This window comes from Triturus cristatus, chromosome 4_2, assembly GCF_964204655.1.
Source record: "Triturus cristatus chromosome 4_2, aTriCri1.1, whole genome shotgun sequence".
Lineage (NCBI taxonomy): Eukaryota > Metazoa > Chordata > Amphibia > Caudata > Salamandridae > Triturus > Triturus cristatus.
Window position 1 is genome coordinate 636,446,748 of NC_140586.1, and position 15,575 is coordinate 636,462,322.

General features: G+C 50.9%; 1 protein-coding gene across 1 annotated transcript in view; it reads right to left on the reverse strand.

The window, feature by feature from the left end:
- The window catches only part of LOC146834787 (interleukin-12 receptor subunit beta-2-like), a 745,756-nt gene that overhangs the window by 289,532 nt on the left and 440,649 nt on the right, over nt 1-15,575 (reverse strand). The window contains exon 12 of the mRNA XM_085602323.1: nt 15,418-15,570. Coding sequence (XP_085458449.1) covers nt 15,418-15,570 — 153 coding nt within the window. The remainder of the gene's footprint in view (nt 1-15,417; nt 15,571-15,575) is intronic.

A 15,575-nucleotide genomic window follows, 5' to 3' on the forward strand; every position in this document is an offset into this window, starting at 1 on the left:
GCAGGGTCATCTGACAGCGCGCAACAGATCTGGAAATCCCGGGGGTGCCCCGCAGGCCACGCACGGGGAGGAAAAGAGCAAGGGAGGGCGAGGGGGATCAGCAAGGCGCGTCTGCCACTGGAGCCGGCACGGAGCTGGGTCGGCTGGACGGGCTAATCCCTTCTATAACTCTGCTTACATTCCCTACGGGCTCGTCCGAGTGGCGAGACCGGAGAAGATAGGCTGTGAGGGGCCCCCAAAGGTCCTTGGGGCGCGACCTGTGAGGCAAGAGGTCAGCATAATTGTGCAATTGTTCCTGCCAGGTCGACATCGTATCAAGCCAGACCTTAAATTTGGGCGCTCGCCCTCGCCCCCACCGGCATGCCACCTGTCGCTTAGCCAACAGGAGTCCCAGAGCGAGAAACCTCCGATGCGACTTTACCGCGGGATTGGAATGGCCCAGCAGGGCAATCCTCGGACAGGGTGCCATGCTGACCCCGATCATTTCAGAGAGGGCCTCGAAAATCTCCGCCCAGTACCCGGCCACGGCAGGGCACGTCCACGCCAGGTGCATGAAGTCCGCACCCGCACTCCTACACCTCAGGCAACGGTCGTCATCCCGGAGTCCTATTCGGTGCAACTTGGCGGGGGTAAAGTAGAGGCGATGCAAAAATTTAAAATGCACCAGTCGGAGGCGGGCATTCCCCGACACCGCGTGGGTGTGCGAACAGCTCTCCTCCCACTGATTGTCCGACAACGGAGCCCCCAGGTCACCTCCCCAGTCCGTCCGCGCTCTAAGTGAGGGGGGGACGGAGCAGCCTGCACATGCCTATATAGCATGGAGACCACATGCGTCGGGGCAACTGTCTGGAGAATGGCATGCAAAGGCACCCAGGTGTCCGGCTCATCCGGGAATTTGGGGGTAATCGCCTTGACGTTCTGTCGGAGCCGAGTGTAAAGAAATGTGTCCATTGCCGAAGGGGCACTCTCACCAAAGAAGTGTGCAGCTGTGCGAAAGCTCCCCTGATGGTATAAGTCGCCCCACGTATGAATCGCTAGCCGCGTGAGCAGCTTACGTCCAATTTCTTCGCAAGCAACACTCAATCTGGGGTCATGTGCCAGGGTCATGCGAGGAGAGTATAGAAACTCGACTTCCATATGGTCCGCCATACGTTTCCAGGCCCGGACGGTGCAATCCACCGTGGTGGGGTCCCGATCGCCCACACGAACATCTGTGTACAGATAACCGGAAGGTTTCTCAGGCCTCATGAATCCATCTTCCACCGCAAGGTGCGCCATGAAGGGAGGGGGGTGGAGCCAGTAAACCGCGAAGTGGCCCTGTGCGCAGTCGTAGTAGCGACGAAAATCAGGGACATCGAACCCACCCTGATGATAGGGCAACATAAGCGTACGTAGACCAATTCTGGCCTGCTTCCCGCCCCAAATAAGCCAAGACAACTGGGAGTTGAAGACCCCGAAGAAATATGCCCCCGGGCTGTATGGTATATTAGTAAAAAGATATAGCAGCTTGGGGAGGATCACCATCTTAATGAGGGATATACGGCCTGCCATGGATAGTGGGAGATGGATCCATTTAGTGATGTTGTCCGTTATTTTGTCAATAACAGTCCCGTAATTAGCCCTGATAAGGGCCTCTCGATTTCTGGTCACTCTAATGCCCAGGTATGTAACCTCCTCCACCTCCCACACCAGAGGGTAATCTAGGGGGAACCGCACAGTCCTGTCAGTCAGGGGGAACAAGGCCGACTTAGACCAGTTGATTTGAATCCCCGCTATAGCTCCAAATTTTGTGATCTCGCGCAACAGAGGATTAAGGTTTTCTCGCGGTTTGTGGACATAGAGAGTCATGTCATCCGCATATAATGCGATAAGTAGTTGACGCTCTGGGTAAATGAGAGATCGGTGGTTATGATGTTGCCTTACTTTCGCCGCCAAGGGTTCTATGGCAATCGCGAAGAGAACTGGGGAAAGAGGACATCCCTGCCGGGTGCCTCTGTGTATCACAAAAGGAGTGGATCGGACCCCATTGAGCAGGACCGTAGCTTGAGGTTGGTGGTACAGCAGCCGTATCCAGTCCAGGAAATTGAAGGGAATGCCCATCCTTTCCAATAGGGCCAGGAGGTAATCCCATTCCAGGGAGTCAAACGCCTTGGTGGCGTCAAGGAATACCGCGGCTGCCTCGCAACCGGGATCGATATCTTGTATCACCGCCTGCAGAGTGCGCAGATTATGAGAGGTCGCGCTGTTCGGAACAAACCCTGCCTGATCGGGAAGCACGAGGCGTTCCATCAGAAGGTTAAGACGTGTGGCCAGAACCTTGGCCAGTATTTTAACGTCAGTATTTAACAAGGAGAGGGGCCTGCACGAATCACAATGTTCTGGCGGCTTGCCCGGTTTCAGAAGTGATGTGATGAGAGCCTCCCGCATTGTAGCAGGCAAGATACCCAGTTCTAGAGCGGAGTAGTACACTCGCTTCAGTATCGGAGCTAGTATATGAATAAAGGCTTTATAAAAATCAATCGGTAATCCGTCCGATCCTGGCGATTTGCCCGACTTCATGGACATTATTGCATCTTTTATTTCGTCAGTTTCAAGTTCATGATGAAGAAACTTCTGCTGGGTGGAGCCCAACCAGGCTATTGCGGTGTCGTCTAGGTATTCGTCCAGTGTAATCGGTATAGTTCTATTGGAGGTGTGCAGTTTAGTGTAGTGATCCGTAAGAGTTTGGAGCTGGGCCGCGGAGTCACGCTGCAGGACGCCGTTTTCGTCCAGCAGGGCGGTCACATAGTTTTCGATACCTGGGGGGCTGGACAGCACAGGCCAATGCCCTACCAGGTCTGTCTCCCTCGCCATATACCCGCGCATCAAAAGGTTTCCCTAGGAATTTGCACTCCCTGGCCGCGGCCTCAGTAAATTCATTCAGTTTGTCCCTAAGCCGCGCCGCAACGTCGTTACTCCGCGCATTTCCTGCCATCTCTCGTTCCAGTTGGCGCAGCTCGTCCTCCCTCTTGCCCACCTCCCCACGCAAGGCTCTGAGGACCCCTCCCCCCTTAGCTATGCACCACCCCCTCAGGGTAACTTTGAATGCTTCCCATACCGTCGTGAAGCTAGATACTGAGTCAGAGTTGCGCTCAAAAAATTCTGTGGTATCCTGCTCTAGTTCAGCCTTAAATACTGAATCTGTGAGGTGCGCAGGGTTGAGTCGCCAACTCAGGTATGGGGACATATCAAGGGGCATGCGCAGTGACAGCAAAACCGGGGAGTGGTCTGAGAACGTGCGAGCTAGGTGAAGCGCTTTTACCAGCCATGGGGAGAGGCCTGTTGACAGAAACACATAGTCAATGCGTGCCCAAGTGGAGTGTATCGCTGAGAAGTGAGTGCCCTGCCGGAGTGTGGGGTGGGAGTGCCTCCATGCATCTACCAACTTGTGTTCTTCAACAATGTTAAACAGCGCACGCTGAGTATGAGTCTAATGCGAAGCCTGTGGGTGCGATCTGTCCACTCCGGGTCGAAGCGCAGTGTTAAAATCTCCTCCTAGTATGACATGCGAGATACCCAGGGTGTGTATTTTGCCCCACAGTGTAAGGAGCGCTGACGGATCATCATTGTTGGGGCCGTAATAGCAAGCAAACAGTATGGTATGTGAGCGTAGTTTCCCCCAGATCATACAGTATCTGCCGCCAGAGTCCACATCAGTCCCCGCAGGGACAAATCCCAACCCCCGCCTCACCAGTATGGTCACCCCTCTGGCATAATTTGAATAAGAAGAGAACACTTTAGTGGCCGCCCAGCGTGAAGCGAAGGCGGGGTCCCCACCGGGCATCAAATGCGTCTCCTGGAGCATAGCTATAGACACTCCCTGCCGTGTTAGGCAGCCCAGGACTTGCCTCTTCTTACGTGGATTATTCAGCCCGCGAACATTCCAGGAGACCAGCTGAAATTGCAAGGTTGGTCTCGTATCTGCTACGTCACCCATTCCCCTGGATAAAGAAATACAGAGCACGCATACATGGCATGTAGTGTCATATGGCAGTCATTATCAGAACTCGGAAACCCCCCCCAAAAAACTACCCCTCCGTCCCTGTTCTGTGCGCCCGAATCCAGCGAGGCGAAGATCACAGAAGTCAGTTGGAACCTATACCCACCCAGACCGGCAACCCCAACTGGCCGGGGACACAAAGCTTCCCCTCCCGCCCCAACCCATTTCCCTACCAACCTTACGAACAAAAAGAAGATAACAATCACCCCTACCCTGCTAAGGGGGGGAGAGTAGTGGGGCTCACCCATCGGGGGACAAAGTCTAGGGGCGCCCAACCTGCCTACCACCTCCTTACTTTCACCCACAAGAATCCAGGAATATACCTGAACTCACAGTGCGGGACGGAGGTGGGCGGCCGAGCACACAGTGTAACCTTGACCAGTTCGAGCACAGATAATAAAATAAAAGTACCTCACCGGGGGAGATGTGTCGCGCCCTGACATAGCAAGCGCGGCAGTAGTGTCAGTGGAAGATCAGGGTGCCACCCCGAAATGTTCAGTCTTGTTGCGACATAGGTGAGGTCGATCTGGAGCGTCGCGGGCCAGCGCCAGCACTAGACAAGTCTCTCTTGTGTTGCTTGAGGAAATCTTCAACTTGTTGCGGATGTTGGCAGAAAATTTGTTTACCTTGGTGAGAAATTTTCAGTTTCGCAGGATAGAGCATGGCGTATGCAATCTCTTGGGCTTGGAGTTTCTTCTTAACCCCTGCAAATTTTCGTCGGGCCTCCTGCACCGCGGCAGTGAAGTCGGGGAAGAAGGACAATGTCGTGTTGCAGTATCCCACCGTACCCATCTCCCGTGCGCGCCGCAGGACAGTGTCCCGGTCCCTATAGTTAAGGAACCGCGCGATGACGGGTCGTGGCTGGGCTCCGGGGGGGGGGGGCGAGCCGCCAGAGATCTGTGCGCCCTCTCCACAATGAAGTGTGGGGAGAAGGAGTCCCTCCCGAACAGCTCGGCCTCCAGGTTTTCGACGAAGACCTCCATTTTCCCCGTATTCGTGGACTCCGCCAGGCCAAGGATGCGGACGTTGTTGCGACGGGACCTCGCTTCTAGGTCCTCGTTCTTTTCCGCAATGATTTTGAGGAGCCTGTCCATCCGGGTCACTTGCCTGGCAGAAGAATTGGCGCCATCCTCCAACGTAGAGATCCTGTCTTCAGTTTCCTTGATCCGGGCATCGTGCCGCTCGAGTTTACCCACCACACCATCCAGCCGGGTATTTATGGTGTCAATCTTGGAGTCTATTGTGGACAGGCTTTGCTTCATGTCCAAGAGCTGGGATTTCCAGTCATCATTTGGTGGTCCGGCGGCGGGGGGACCCTCCCCAGGCTCTGTGGCAGTGGTCGGGGTTTTTTTGGATTCAAAGGGCAGTCGGGACTGCCGTGTGTCATTGCGGCCCATGACCAGGCCAGAGAGATGGTCTCTACACAGCCTATTCAGCAGGCAGTAGGGGCCGAGCAGTCCAGAAGTCCACAGTGGAGCCCTCAACCAGCAGCGCCGCAAAGGCCCCACACACGGCGCAGCGCAGTTCCAGACAGTAGTGCGGAGAGGGGTCTACCCGCCCGTACAGGTCCAGCGCGGGCCAAGCCGGATCGGGCCACAGCCGCGCGGGGATGGTCAGGCTGATGCGGTGTCTGGAGTAGCGCCCGGCGGTGCGTGAGCTGGGTATCGCCAATGATCGAAGAAGCTGATGAGGAGGCCAGTCCAGTGACTCCGCAGGCGTGCTGGGGACTGCAGCGCCCAGGAGGCCGCGGGGGGCGCCGCCCTGTTAAAGATAGGGGCCGTTCACACGAGGCCGCTCAAACCGGGAAGGGGGGGAGGGGCAAGGCCAGGTCCAGGCAGCTCATCCGCAGTCCAACTGCCCCCCGTCTCCCCAGTAGTCCAGGCGGGCAGCCACACCAAGCAGGGCCAGGGAGCAGCAGCCAATCTGGGTGCGGAGCCTCACACTCACAGGGGGGCGCCCAGAGCACAATCCGCAGCAATTAGGCCCAGAGGCCCCGAAGTCCCAGCAGAGCGGTAAGGGGGCACGCCTCCAGCCGATCGGAGAAGGTCCACCGCTCGTCCCCCCGGAGAACAGGGCCCCCAGCGGCAACCAGGAGCAACGAGCCGCGGCAGGAGGTTATTGGTTGCGAATCGTAGCGTGGCCGGCAGCTTCACGGCCCCAGACCCGGGCCTCCGCTTCACCAAACGAGAGATAGTGGAATCGGGGTTACCTAGTTAGATGTGGCCAGGGGGGGAGTCACCGCCATCACCATCGCCCACGAGGAGTCCGCTGGTAGTTCCCTGGCACCCACGCAGTCGCTGGCGGATCAGTGGAACAATGCGCAGTACAGGCCGCAGAGCACCGGGCTCTCCCAGGGGGTGTGCGCCGCCGGCGTGTGGGCCTCGGATGGGAATGTTTCCTCGCTCGAGGGGGACCGCGGCTGATATCTCGGTCCCCCAGCGGACTACACCGGCGCCGAGTGCACCGGAACGCAGGGCAGACTTTCAGCAGCACAGTCGCGTAGATTAGGCACAGGATTGTGCGGATATGAGGAAGGATGATAAGAGTGCTCGGCCAGGCGGGAGCCTCGCAACTATGCGGCCATCTTGGTTTGGCGCCCTCTAGCGCCCCCTTCCAGGATGACGTTGATCTCAAACACATGCTATTCACTTGTACACACGTTTTTAAATTTTGGGAACAGGTTTGGCACCAAATTAACACTATCTTTCACACCACAGCTGCCCTCTCCCTTACAAACATTTTCTTAGGCAGCTTAACACCGGACTGGAAAAGAGCACAATCCCAGATACTACTCATTGATTTGTTACTAGCTGTAGCTTTTTAACAGATATCAAAAAATTTGAAAGATTCCTGTAAATTGTCTTATTTGGCTTGGTGGTTTGCTGTATGTCACAATCATCGCCTAGATACAGCACTCGTTCATCCTATCTCTCTTGCTACAAAACGATTACACATTTGGTGCCCTCTCACACAATTTCTAAATGATGCCGTGAAGAACACTTCTTCACTTGCTCCCTTATTACAAGAAGTTACCAAGCCTCCTTGACTTCCTATGACCCTGTTCAACTTACCATTCCCCATTATATCTTTTAAACTGTGTATTTTTGACATGTATTGTTATTTGCGATTCTTGTGAACCTTTGACCGTATTTATATAATTCTTTATGTTATCTTTTTATTACTTCAGCAGTTACTGTATATCATTATCATTCTTTATTACTCTTTTTTGTACTTATGCATTGGTAAATGATTGTCTATACGAAGTATTGTTTTTATGATCATTTTAATCTTTCCAATAAACCTTTTCTTGAACTTAAAACAAATTAGTGCAACTTCTTATATTTATGTTTCCCTATTCTTCATTGCTTGATTTTGGTAGTGAGAAAGTGTCACTCATAGTCTTTGAATGCCACTCATCATTACAATAAAATTATGAAAATCTCACACATAAGTAATCTGAAACCTTGGCAGCTATGCCTCTCTCCATATCCCTATCCCAGGCCTTTGCATCTGCACCTGCCAGCTGCCCTCCATGCTCGCTCTCACACTCACCTGGCCATCCATCTCAAGTTCTCCCACCGCAAAGGCCAGGAGCCCCAAACCATTTGCAATCTAGGACTTGTAATTCTGGGTTTACGCTGGAAGCTGGGTGGCTTAATCACACTTCACCTGGACCCCTTGAGATCGTGAATTGTGCCACTCACCCATCCTAGTAGCTGACGAGGATTGAATGCGGTTGAGTGAGATGCAGCCTGTTTAGGAAGATGTCTCTCACATGTGTCCAGATTGACGACATCCTCTCAGTTCATTTCCATAATTTCAAATCCTACATTTTCCTTATCCTAGAACCCTAACACGTGTCAGGCATCATCACAGCGCAACAGTAAATAGAATTAACATCGATGCTAGCAAACTATCTGCACACTTTACATATCGTTGCTGAAGCAACACCTATATTGGCTAAAATCTCCATGTGCAGAACCCTCCTCCACCAGAAGGTCTCCACTTCATGGTCAGTTTTAACACAGGGCAGAGGTGTTTCTGAAGGCTCAATTAAGGCCTACTTTAGGGTATCTACTTGGGGTACACTTGAATACAAGCCTCTGAATGAGAGTCTTTAAGTCAGTGATTGACCTGAAAATCTGGGACAGGCCCTGCCCTCTTAGAGCAATGCTGGACACCCCTGGGGGTAAAGCACAGTTTCCATAGCAAAGCCTCCCTGATTGCTGTGGCACCCTCCCTGCACGACTGTCTTTCCTCCAAGTACCTTTTTTTAAATTTCTTGTGTTTATCGAAGGATCATAGTCACTTTGATATTCCCTAATCATGGATTAAAGTGTGTGAATAACATAAAGGGGCTGTGGATGCAGACTGGTGGGTGATGCAAGGTAAGTAATTTCACCATGTCACATGCATGATTAAGGAGAAGTGCCTGTTTTACATAGTGTAATTGGTGATTGAGGACAGGGGTTATTGCGTTCTCAGTGTATGATAGCTCTTGCACCAGTGCGTGAGCTCCAGCTTCACTTTTATGCTCAGCTGTGTAATAGGTCTTGCATCTGGGTGCAGTTGAAGCTAATGGCAGTGTAAATGACTATGCCTTTCATGTATCTGTTTTAAAAACAACACAAAAATAAAAGGCATTATCATTTACAATGCCAATAGCTAAAACTCTCCTAAATGCGAGACTTGTTGCATTGCAAATGCTTTTTTGTGTATGGGGTAACTAACTCATATGTTAATGTTGTCCACCTCGCCTATGCAATTGGTGGAATAACACCCACTCACTTTATTTTAAATTTGTCGACAGTGGTAAAATGTTGTCTGTGGTGCACAGAGAAGGTGTGTGAGGGGTTCATTTGGTGCCAAAGTTATTTAAAAAAGAAATTCAGGTGAGGCCCTACCGGCACTATTGCGTGGCCGGAACATCACCTTTTTGATGTTCCAGTGGCGCTATGTGGCACTGGCATATTTATAGGGCCACATAAAGCCACGTTACGTGGCTTTTCATGTCTTTATAAATATGTGCCCCTTTCATGCAGAAAACTGTATGAAAGGGGCATTCTATAGGTGTTGCTGGGGGCGTTCCCAGCAACATCTATGGCTTTTTGACACTGCCCCAGATTTATGAAAAATGGTAAGTCTGAGGCAGCACCAAAAACGTACGCCTCACTCAGGGAGGCGTAAGGGAAGCACAACGAGGAGAAATAACTTTCTTTCTCCTCGCAGAATGCAGCAGACATAGAAAGAGGAAAAAGCCTCTTGTGATTGTTTTTGGTGCAGGAAGGTTTTCCTTCCTGCACAAAAATAATCATCCCCCACAACACAGGCTTTCTTGCACCATGGTGCAGAGGTGCCTGAGTTGGCACACGGCAGCCCATTGTGCGCCATTGCAGGGAACAAGGACAGGAATGCGCTGTATCTAATAGATACAGCGCATGCCTGCCATTTTCTTTTGCCGTAGGGCAGCGCAGCAGCAAGGCCTGCTGCGCTGCCCTATGGCAAAAAACCCATAAATGAGGCCCTCAATTAGGGCCCAATTCAGAGTTCATGGAGAACTCTAAATCAGACCCTTAATCCTTGCCTGACGTGCAGTTCCAATTACCTGTGAAGAGAAGTGAACTGTATGTAGTAGTGCAAATAGTGACTCTGAAGTCCATTCACCAAGTTACTTTCTCTAGGAAGATACCATCACACTTTCTCAGATGAGTGCCTATACCATTGTGCAGCAAATGTGTAAAGAATCTGTCAGTCTCCTCCAGTGTGGCCAGACTCAATATCTGCTCCAAAACTGGGGTCTCATGAAGAGGGGTCTGCACTTCTGCTGCTATTCTTTAACATGTTTATCCAGTACCGGATGAAGTCCTTCTATGAAGAAATATTCAAGTGAATGACACCCAGAAAAAGGAGAGTCTGCAAGATTCTGATTATGCCCAACATAAAGTTTCAAAAAGTGTCTGCAGGAAGCCTCCTACTTGATAGCTATCGCCTCCTGCAACACAATCCACACTGCTATGCGCAATAAAAGATCCATACTACAGTGAGACCGAAATCAACAAGAGGAAAAGCAAAATTGATGCTAGAAATCACAAAAACGAAGAAATCCAAGGCCCTGAAGCAGGTTTAGCCTTCAGATTATGGAACGACGATCCCGAATCACCAGGAGCAATTCCAATGCTTATCTCCTGAAAAAATCTAAAAACACAACACCCTGGGCTGTTTTTACTGTATTAGTCTTCTTCCTTGTAGCTAGGTCTCAGTAGATTCCCCCAGTTGGACGTTGAAGCTATACAAATTCTCTATTGTATCTGAATTGCGGTATGTAAAGCAGCCCCCCTTGCCCAGTGACTAGGTGTGTGGTCAATAAATCACATACATGAAAATAAATATATAACTTCCAGAAAATCTGACATTAATGTCTTTGGATCACAATCTGGGGGGCTGGTCCAGTGATCAATGGCCTCATTCACTAAACAATACCAGCAGTCATAAAAATGTGCAACCTGGAGGTTCTGCATAAAACAAGGTTACCACATAGAACTTACAGTAGCAAAGTGTACAGTCTCCAAACAAAAATACTTAGAAAGTTTTTTTTAGATGCCTGCCCTTCCCAATGAGGGTCTCAGTCCCCAAGGGCCTTGTTTCTTGGGGCCTGTAGTATGTTATGTTAATTTGTACAGCGCACGGCTACTCGGAAGTGTCCCGGTGCTATAGACCACTGGGGAACCCGTCCTGGCTATCCCTGTGAGATGGTCCCTTTCTGGGTATCTCCAAGGAGAAACCAGGCATCCCTGGCATCTGTGGGGGGCCGTTGTAGAGATGAGGCAAGCTTAATGCCCAGAGCTGCCGAGTGTGTTCCTGGTTAGAGTAGGTACTGAGGCGAGAATTATCGAGTCCGTTTTGACCCTGGTCCACGACCCTGCCACGTCAGGAATTGAACCCTGGTCCCTGGCCGATTCTCTGCTTACGGATCTGCCGCCTCTAACCAGTGAGCTACACCTCGCCGACACTCATTTTAGGGCACTGACACTTAGTTTTTCTCATTAGCAATTGACTGCTTGCAAGAGAGAAAAACACACAAACTGTAAAGAAGAAGGAAGAGAAAGACAATACAATAGGCACAAATGGAGAAAGTAGGGACTGGCATAGGTGAGGTAAAGGGGCAGCATTGTCTGGCAGTGGGTTAAAGAGGCCTGAGGTTGGGGCAGTGCAGAGAGGAACTTAGAGGTCTACGCAAGAATCCTATAGCGTTAGACTGGGACCTTATGCTAGAAGCCCTTAAGTTGGTAGATGTCGATTATTAAACTCTTGGACCCACACAGTTGTCCACACAGCAAGGTGTACATTCCCCGAATGATGCAAGATATGCCAAGGAACAGTTTGTCACTGCATATTTTATACAAGAGCTTTCAACATTTTTGACACTGTATTTCTGTCGCTGTGTATGTATATGGGACCGGAGGGTTCGTGGTGGGGGGAGTTGGGAACATGTTTTCTTTTTCTATTTAATTCATGAGAAATTTGTTCATGTTCACAGCCACTGCACAGACATTCGCCTTCGTGACTGTATAGGCTAATGGACGTTACTGACATAGAAGGTATCATTGCTTAGATGGTTTCTATAAACAATGTAAAGTATCAGTATCTTCATATCCGTTGTAAATTATGCCGTGAGCCCGGAATGCAAAGTAAATGCAGAATAGACAATGACATATGGTATCCACAAGGCACTTATGACAATTTACAATGTGCACTACTGTAATATGACGAATATGTTTTACCATGAAAAATCAATAAACTATGTTTAAAAAAAAAAAAAAATAGAGGCCTGAGGTGAATTCAACACTACACAGCCTTAGTATTTGGTGTGCCGTTTTTTAATAGCATTGCCAGAACAGCCCTTTGCGCACTTATTCTTTTATAAGGCGCAAGGTACTGATGCAGTGCCATCCTACAAATCCTACAAATCTGATGGATTTCACTGTGCCACTCCTAGGAGGCCTTGTCTGATGGGAACGCACACCCTGCATACATCATACCTGATACAGGTATTATGTGGTACAGAGCTTCACAAGGTCACGCATATGTCTACATGCGTCACTTTGCAAATAAGGCGCAACGTTGTGCTAGATTTTGCCTGGTCATTTTTTGAGGGGTGCTAGGGTGTCGCCACAGTTGGAGATCCATCGGTGTTGGTTGCGTGCTGCGATAGTGTCACCTGTATGCGTTGGCGGACTGGTAGAACTGAGGGAGTTGACGAGAAGTTCTTCAGTGGCCTTGATCCAGCTGCGAGGGGGGGCGATGATGACGGGGGTGTACGGTGAGCATGGTAAAGACGTGGTGTATGCAATGATGCTCGGTCCAGGAGAGTCCGGTGGTGTGGCTGCAGTTGAAGTTCCCGCTAGCGGAGGAAACGTGCTCGACCGTGTGTCCTGCTATGTGGCTTGCTGCAGTGACTAGCTGCTTGAGTCTGATGTTGGTGAGCTTCTCCAGGAAGGGGTGGTGTTCTTGTCACTGGAGTGGTCCAGGTGGAAGTAGAGTTCACCAAGTAGGATGTCGTCGGTGGATGGAAGAGCCTAGGGTGCAATGAGGTCTACAATGGTATTGGAGAATGGGGGCCCATGTCCTGGTGGGCCTGCAAATGAGGGTGCCGCAGAGGATGGGGTTGGTACGGATCTGGAAATTGAGGGGTTCCATGGTCACCGTTGGGTAATTAGAGTGCATGGCCAGTCGGAGTGTGCTTCTGTAGGTGATGGCAATGCCTCCTCCTGGATGGTCAGGTGGGCCTTGCGGGTGATTTAGTAGCTGTCAGTGATAGTGATGGCAATGTCCGGTCCGGAGCAGAGGTTGGTCCTGGCAGGCGATGTGGCATCCAGGGTTGATGGAGAGAAGGGTGCTGGCGTCGTAGCGGTGGAGTGTCCGACAGGAAGGGGCCTTGGTGCTGAGCTCGGTCCAGGGGCAGACAGACACAGATGCCTTTACATTGCATTCCATTCCAACGCTTTGTGAGGTTAGTAATGGTGTTTTTAAAGTTTTAGGGTGGGTATGGGTTTCGGGGGTCAGAGATGAAATTTGTAGTGTATTGTGGGGTAAAATATGAAATTTGGGGTGTGTTTTGGGGTGTCAAAGATGAATTTTAGGGTCCAGAGGGTGTTTTGGGGTGCAAGGGTTAGTTTTAGGGTTGCACTCACTAAAGTTGGAATAGTAATGTTTTCAACTCCACTATCCAGCACTTCCCTACTGATGCAATATGCGTAGTATTAGAATGCATTGTAATGAAATGCGATGTAATGGTATGCGTTGTAACGTCATATATACCTTTGGAACACCAGCGGTATGCCCGCTGCGCATGGGCGCACAGTGCCCGCCATAGAGAAGTGCTGCCGTGGGGACTGGACAGCTGGGAGGTGGGAAACGCCAGAAAGGACACTGGCTGGGGCGGGGACACAGGGGTTTGTGTGTGTGAGCGAATGTCATAAATATTTAAATGAAAGACATCTTACCTCGGGGCCGGGTCCCTTGTCTTCTTTGCTCCTGTTCTCCTGAGCCTGCTTGAAAGCAGTGGGGTGATTCTCTTCCGTCATTGCGGATGAGCTGCCACTGGAGGTGCGTCACACCAGGTGCATGGCCTGGGCGACTCGACCCCCGGTCCTCCTCTGCTACGTGTCCCAGCTTCTCCTTACCTGGACATTGACACCGTGGTGCAATCAGTTGCACTCTCTCCAAATCTGTGACTCAGCCAGCAGGAGCCTCAGCCAGGTGGGATTTCACAAGCCTGGGTACAGCAGTCGCCGCCAAGTCCTCTGGGGAACCTCCCGATGCAGGTGATGCAGTCGGGCCCTCTTAGGCGTGAAGTTGCAGCGCTCCCTCCACACAAGTTTGGAGGAGCTCAGGGGCCTCACCCTCCACAGCGTACGGCCAAATTCATCCAGGCTGTGATGCAGAGAGGCCCTGCCCACCATTGGTAATCCCCTCCGTGCACTCAGGTGTAGTGGTGGATTGTAGTATGCGATTCAGACCTCCCTATGTTGGTGCACAGGAGCGCCTCTACCATTCACAGTTCCAAGGGGGTCTTCTCACACAGGTCAGCAACGTGTCACTGTGTGCCTTACCTTACTTCACCATCAGGCAAGGACGATCGCTGCACCTCTATGTCTTCTGCCACGGCTCATCGACTCCACAGCACCTCTGCATCCCACTACAGGCTCCAGATGCAGGTCCAGCGAGGCATCCAGGCTCCAGGCGCAGGACCAGCGAGGTATCCAGGCTCCAGATGCAGGACCAGTGAGGCATCCAGGCTCCAGAAGCAGGACCAGCGAGGCATCCAGGCTCCAGACGTAGGACCAGTAAGGCATCCAGGCTCCTGGCGCAGGACCAGTGAGGCATCCAGGCTCCAGATGCAGGACCAGCGAGGCATCCAGACGCAGGACCAATGAGGCATCCAGGCTTCATACACAGGACCAGCGAGGCCTCTGGACCCCAGGGACTGTCCGTGCTTACAAAGTTTTGAATGTCATGGTGTTGCGAAGAGTGCGCAATGAGAAGTGATGCATCACTGGTGTTGCATCACAATGCGCCTCTGTTCATGGATGTAGCCCTGCATTTCCTCTTCCCCTGGGACCCTGGCTGGTCATCCTGGATGTTGGAGGGCTTGAGGGGGTTGCTGATCTGTGCCGTACTTGGCCATGGCTGCTCCATTCTGAATTCCATTATTTTTTTGCCTATTTTTCATTGGAAGACGACTGATTTTTGGGTATAGAGGCAAAAAAAACTCACGTTGGACTGACTAACGTGCATTTTTTTTTGTTGCCGCTAATGGGCCTTTCGCTTTTGCCCGCTAACACTGGAATTCCTATCGCCATCACGCTAATGTTACCAGCAGTTTTCACCGCTGATCCATGAAGCTATCTCCATGTAGCGGCGTCTTGTGAGTACATTGCTAACAAGGCAATAGTTTTCAGCGGCACACGGTGGTAAGAAAACTGCCGCTAACTAGCGTTAGCGGTGGTTATCGCCAGTCCTTGTACATATGCCCCAGAGTACTTACACGTGTGCCTGGACAGTAGCGACCCAGTGTGCAGAGTTCAAATACGAGCAAACCAGCCTGCAAAAAAGGGGGGTCACCACACAAAGAGAGGCATTTCCTCACTTCATCCCATGCAGAGTGAAGTGTAGTTAACATACTTCCCATAACTGATAATAAAGCATTGTATAAGAAAATAGAAAACATTTTTTACAGATATCTGTGCCTATAAATGTTAATATCAACAATCTGAATGTCTTAAATGGGTCTATGGTGAATGCATGCCTCTGCATAGTCTCCAATGTTGCTAGTTTGGCATAAAAGATTCTATATAACGTAATGTCTTTTTACTTACAATAAATTTCTGAAGCTTCTGACCCCTTTCGCAGATAAATGTTGTACCCCAGAATGAACCCACGGTGTCTGCATGCAGGAATGTCTTCCCACTCAATTAGGAGTGACTCTCCATTGTTATTGTGAAGTACAGCAGTGGGACCTACTTCAGGTGCTAGG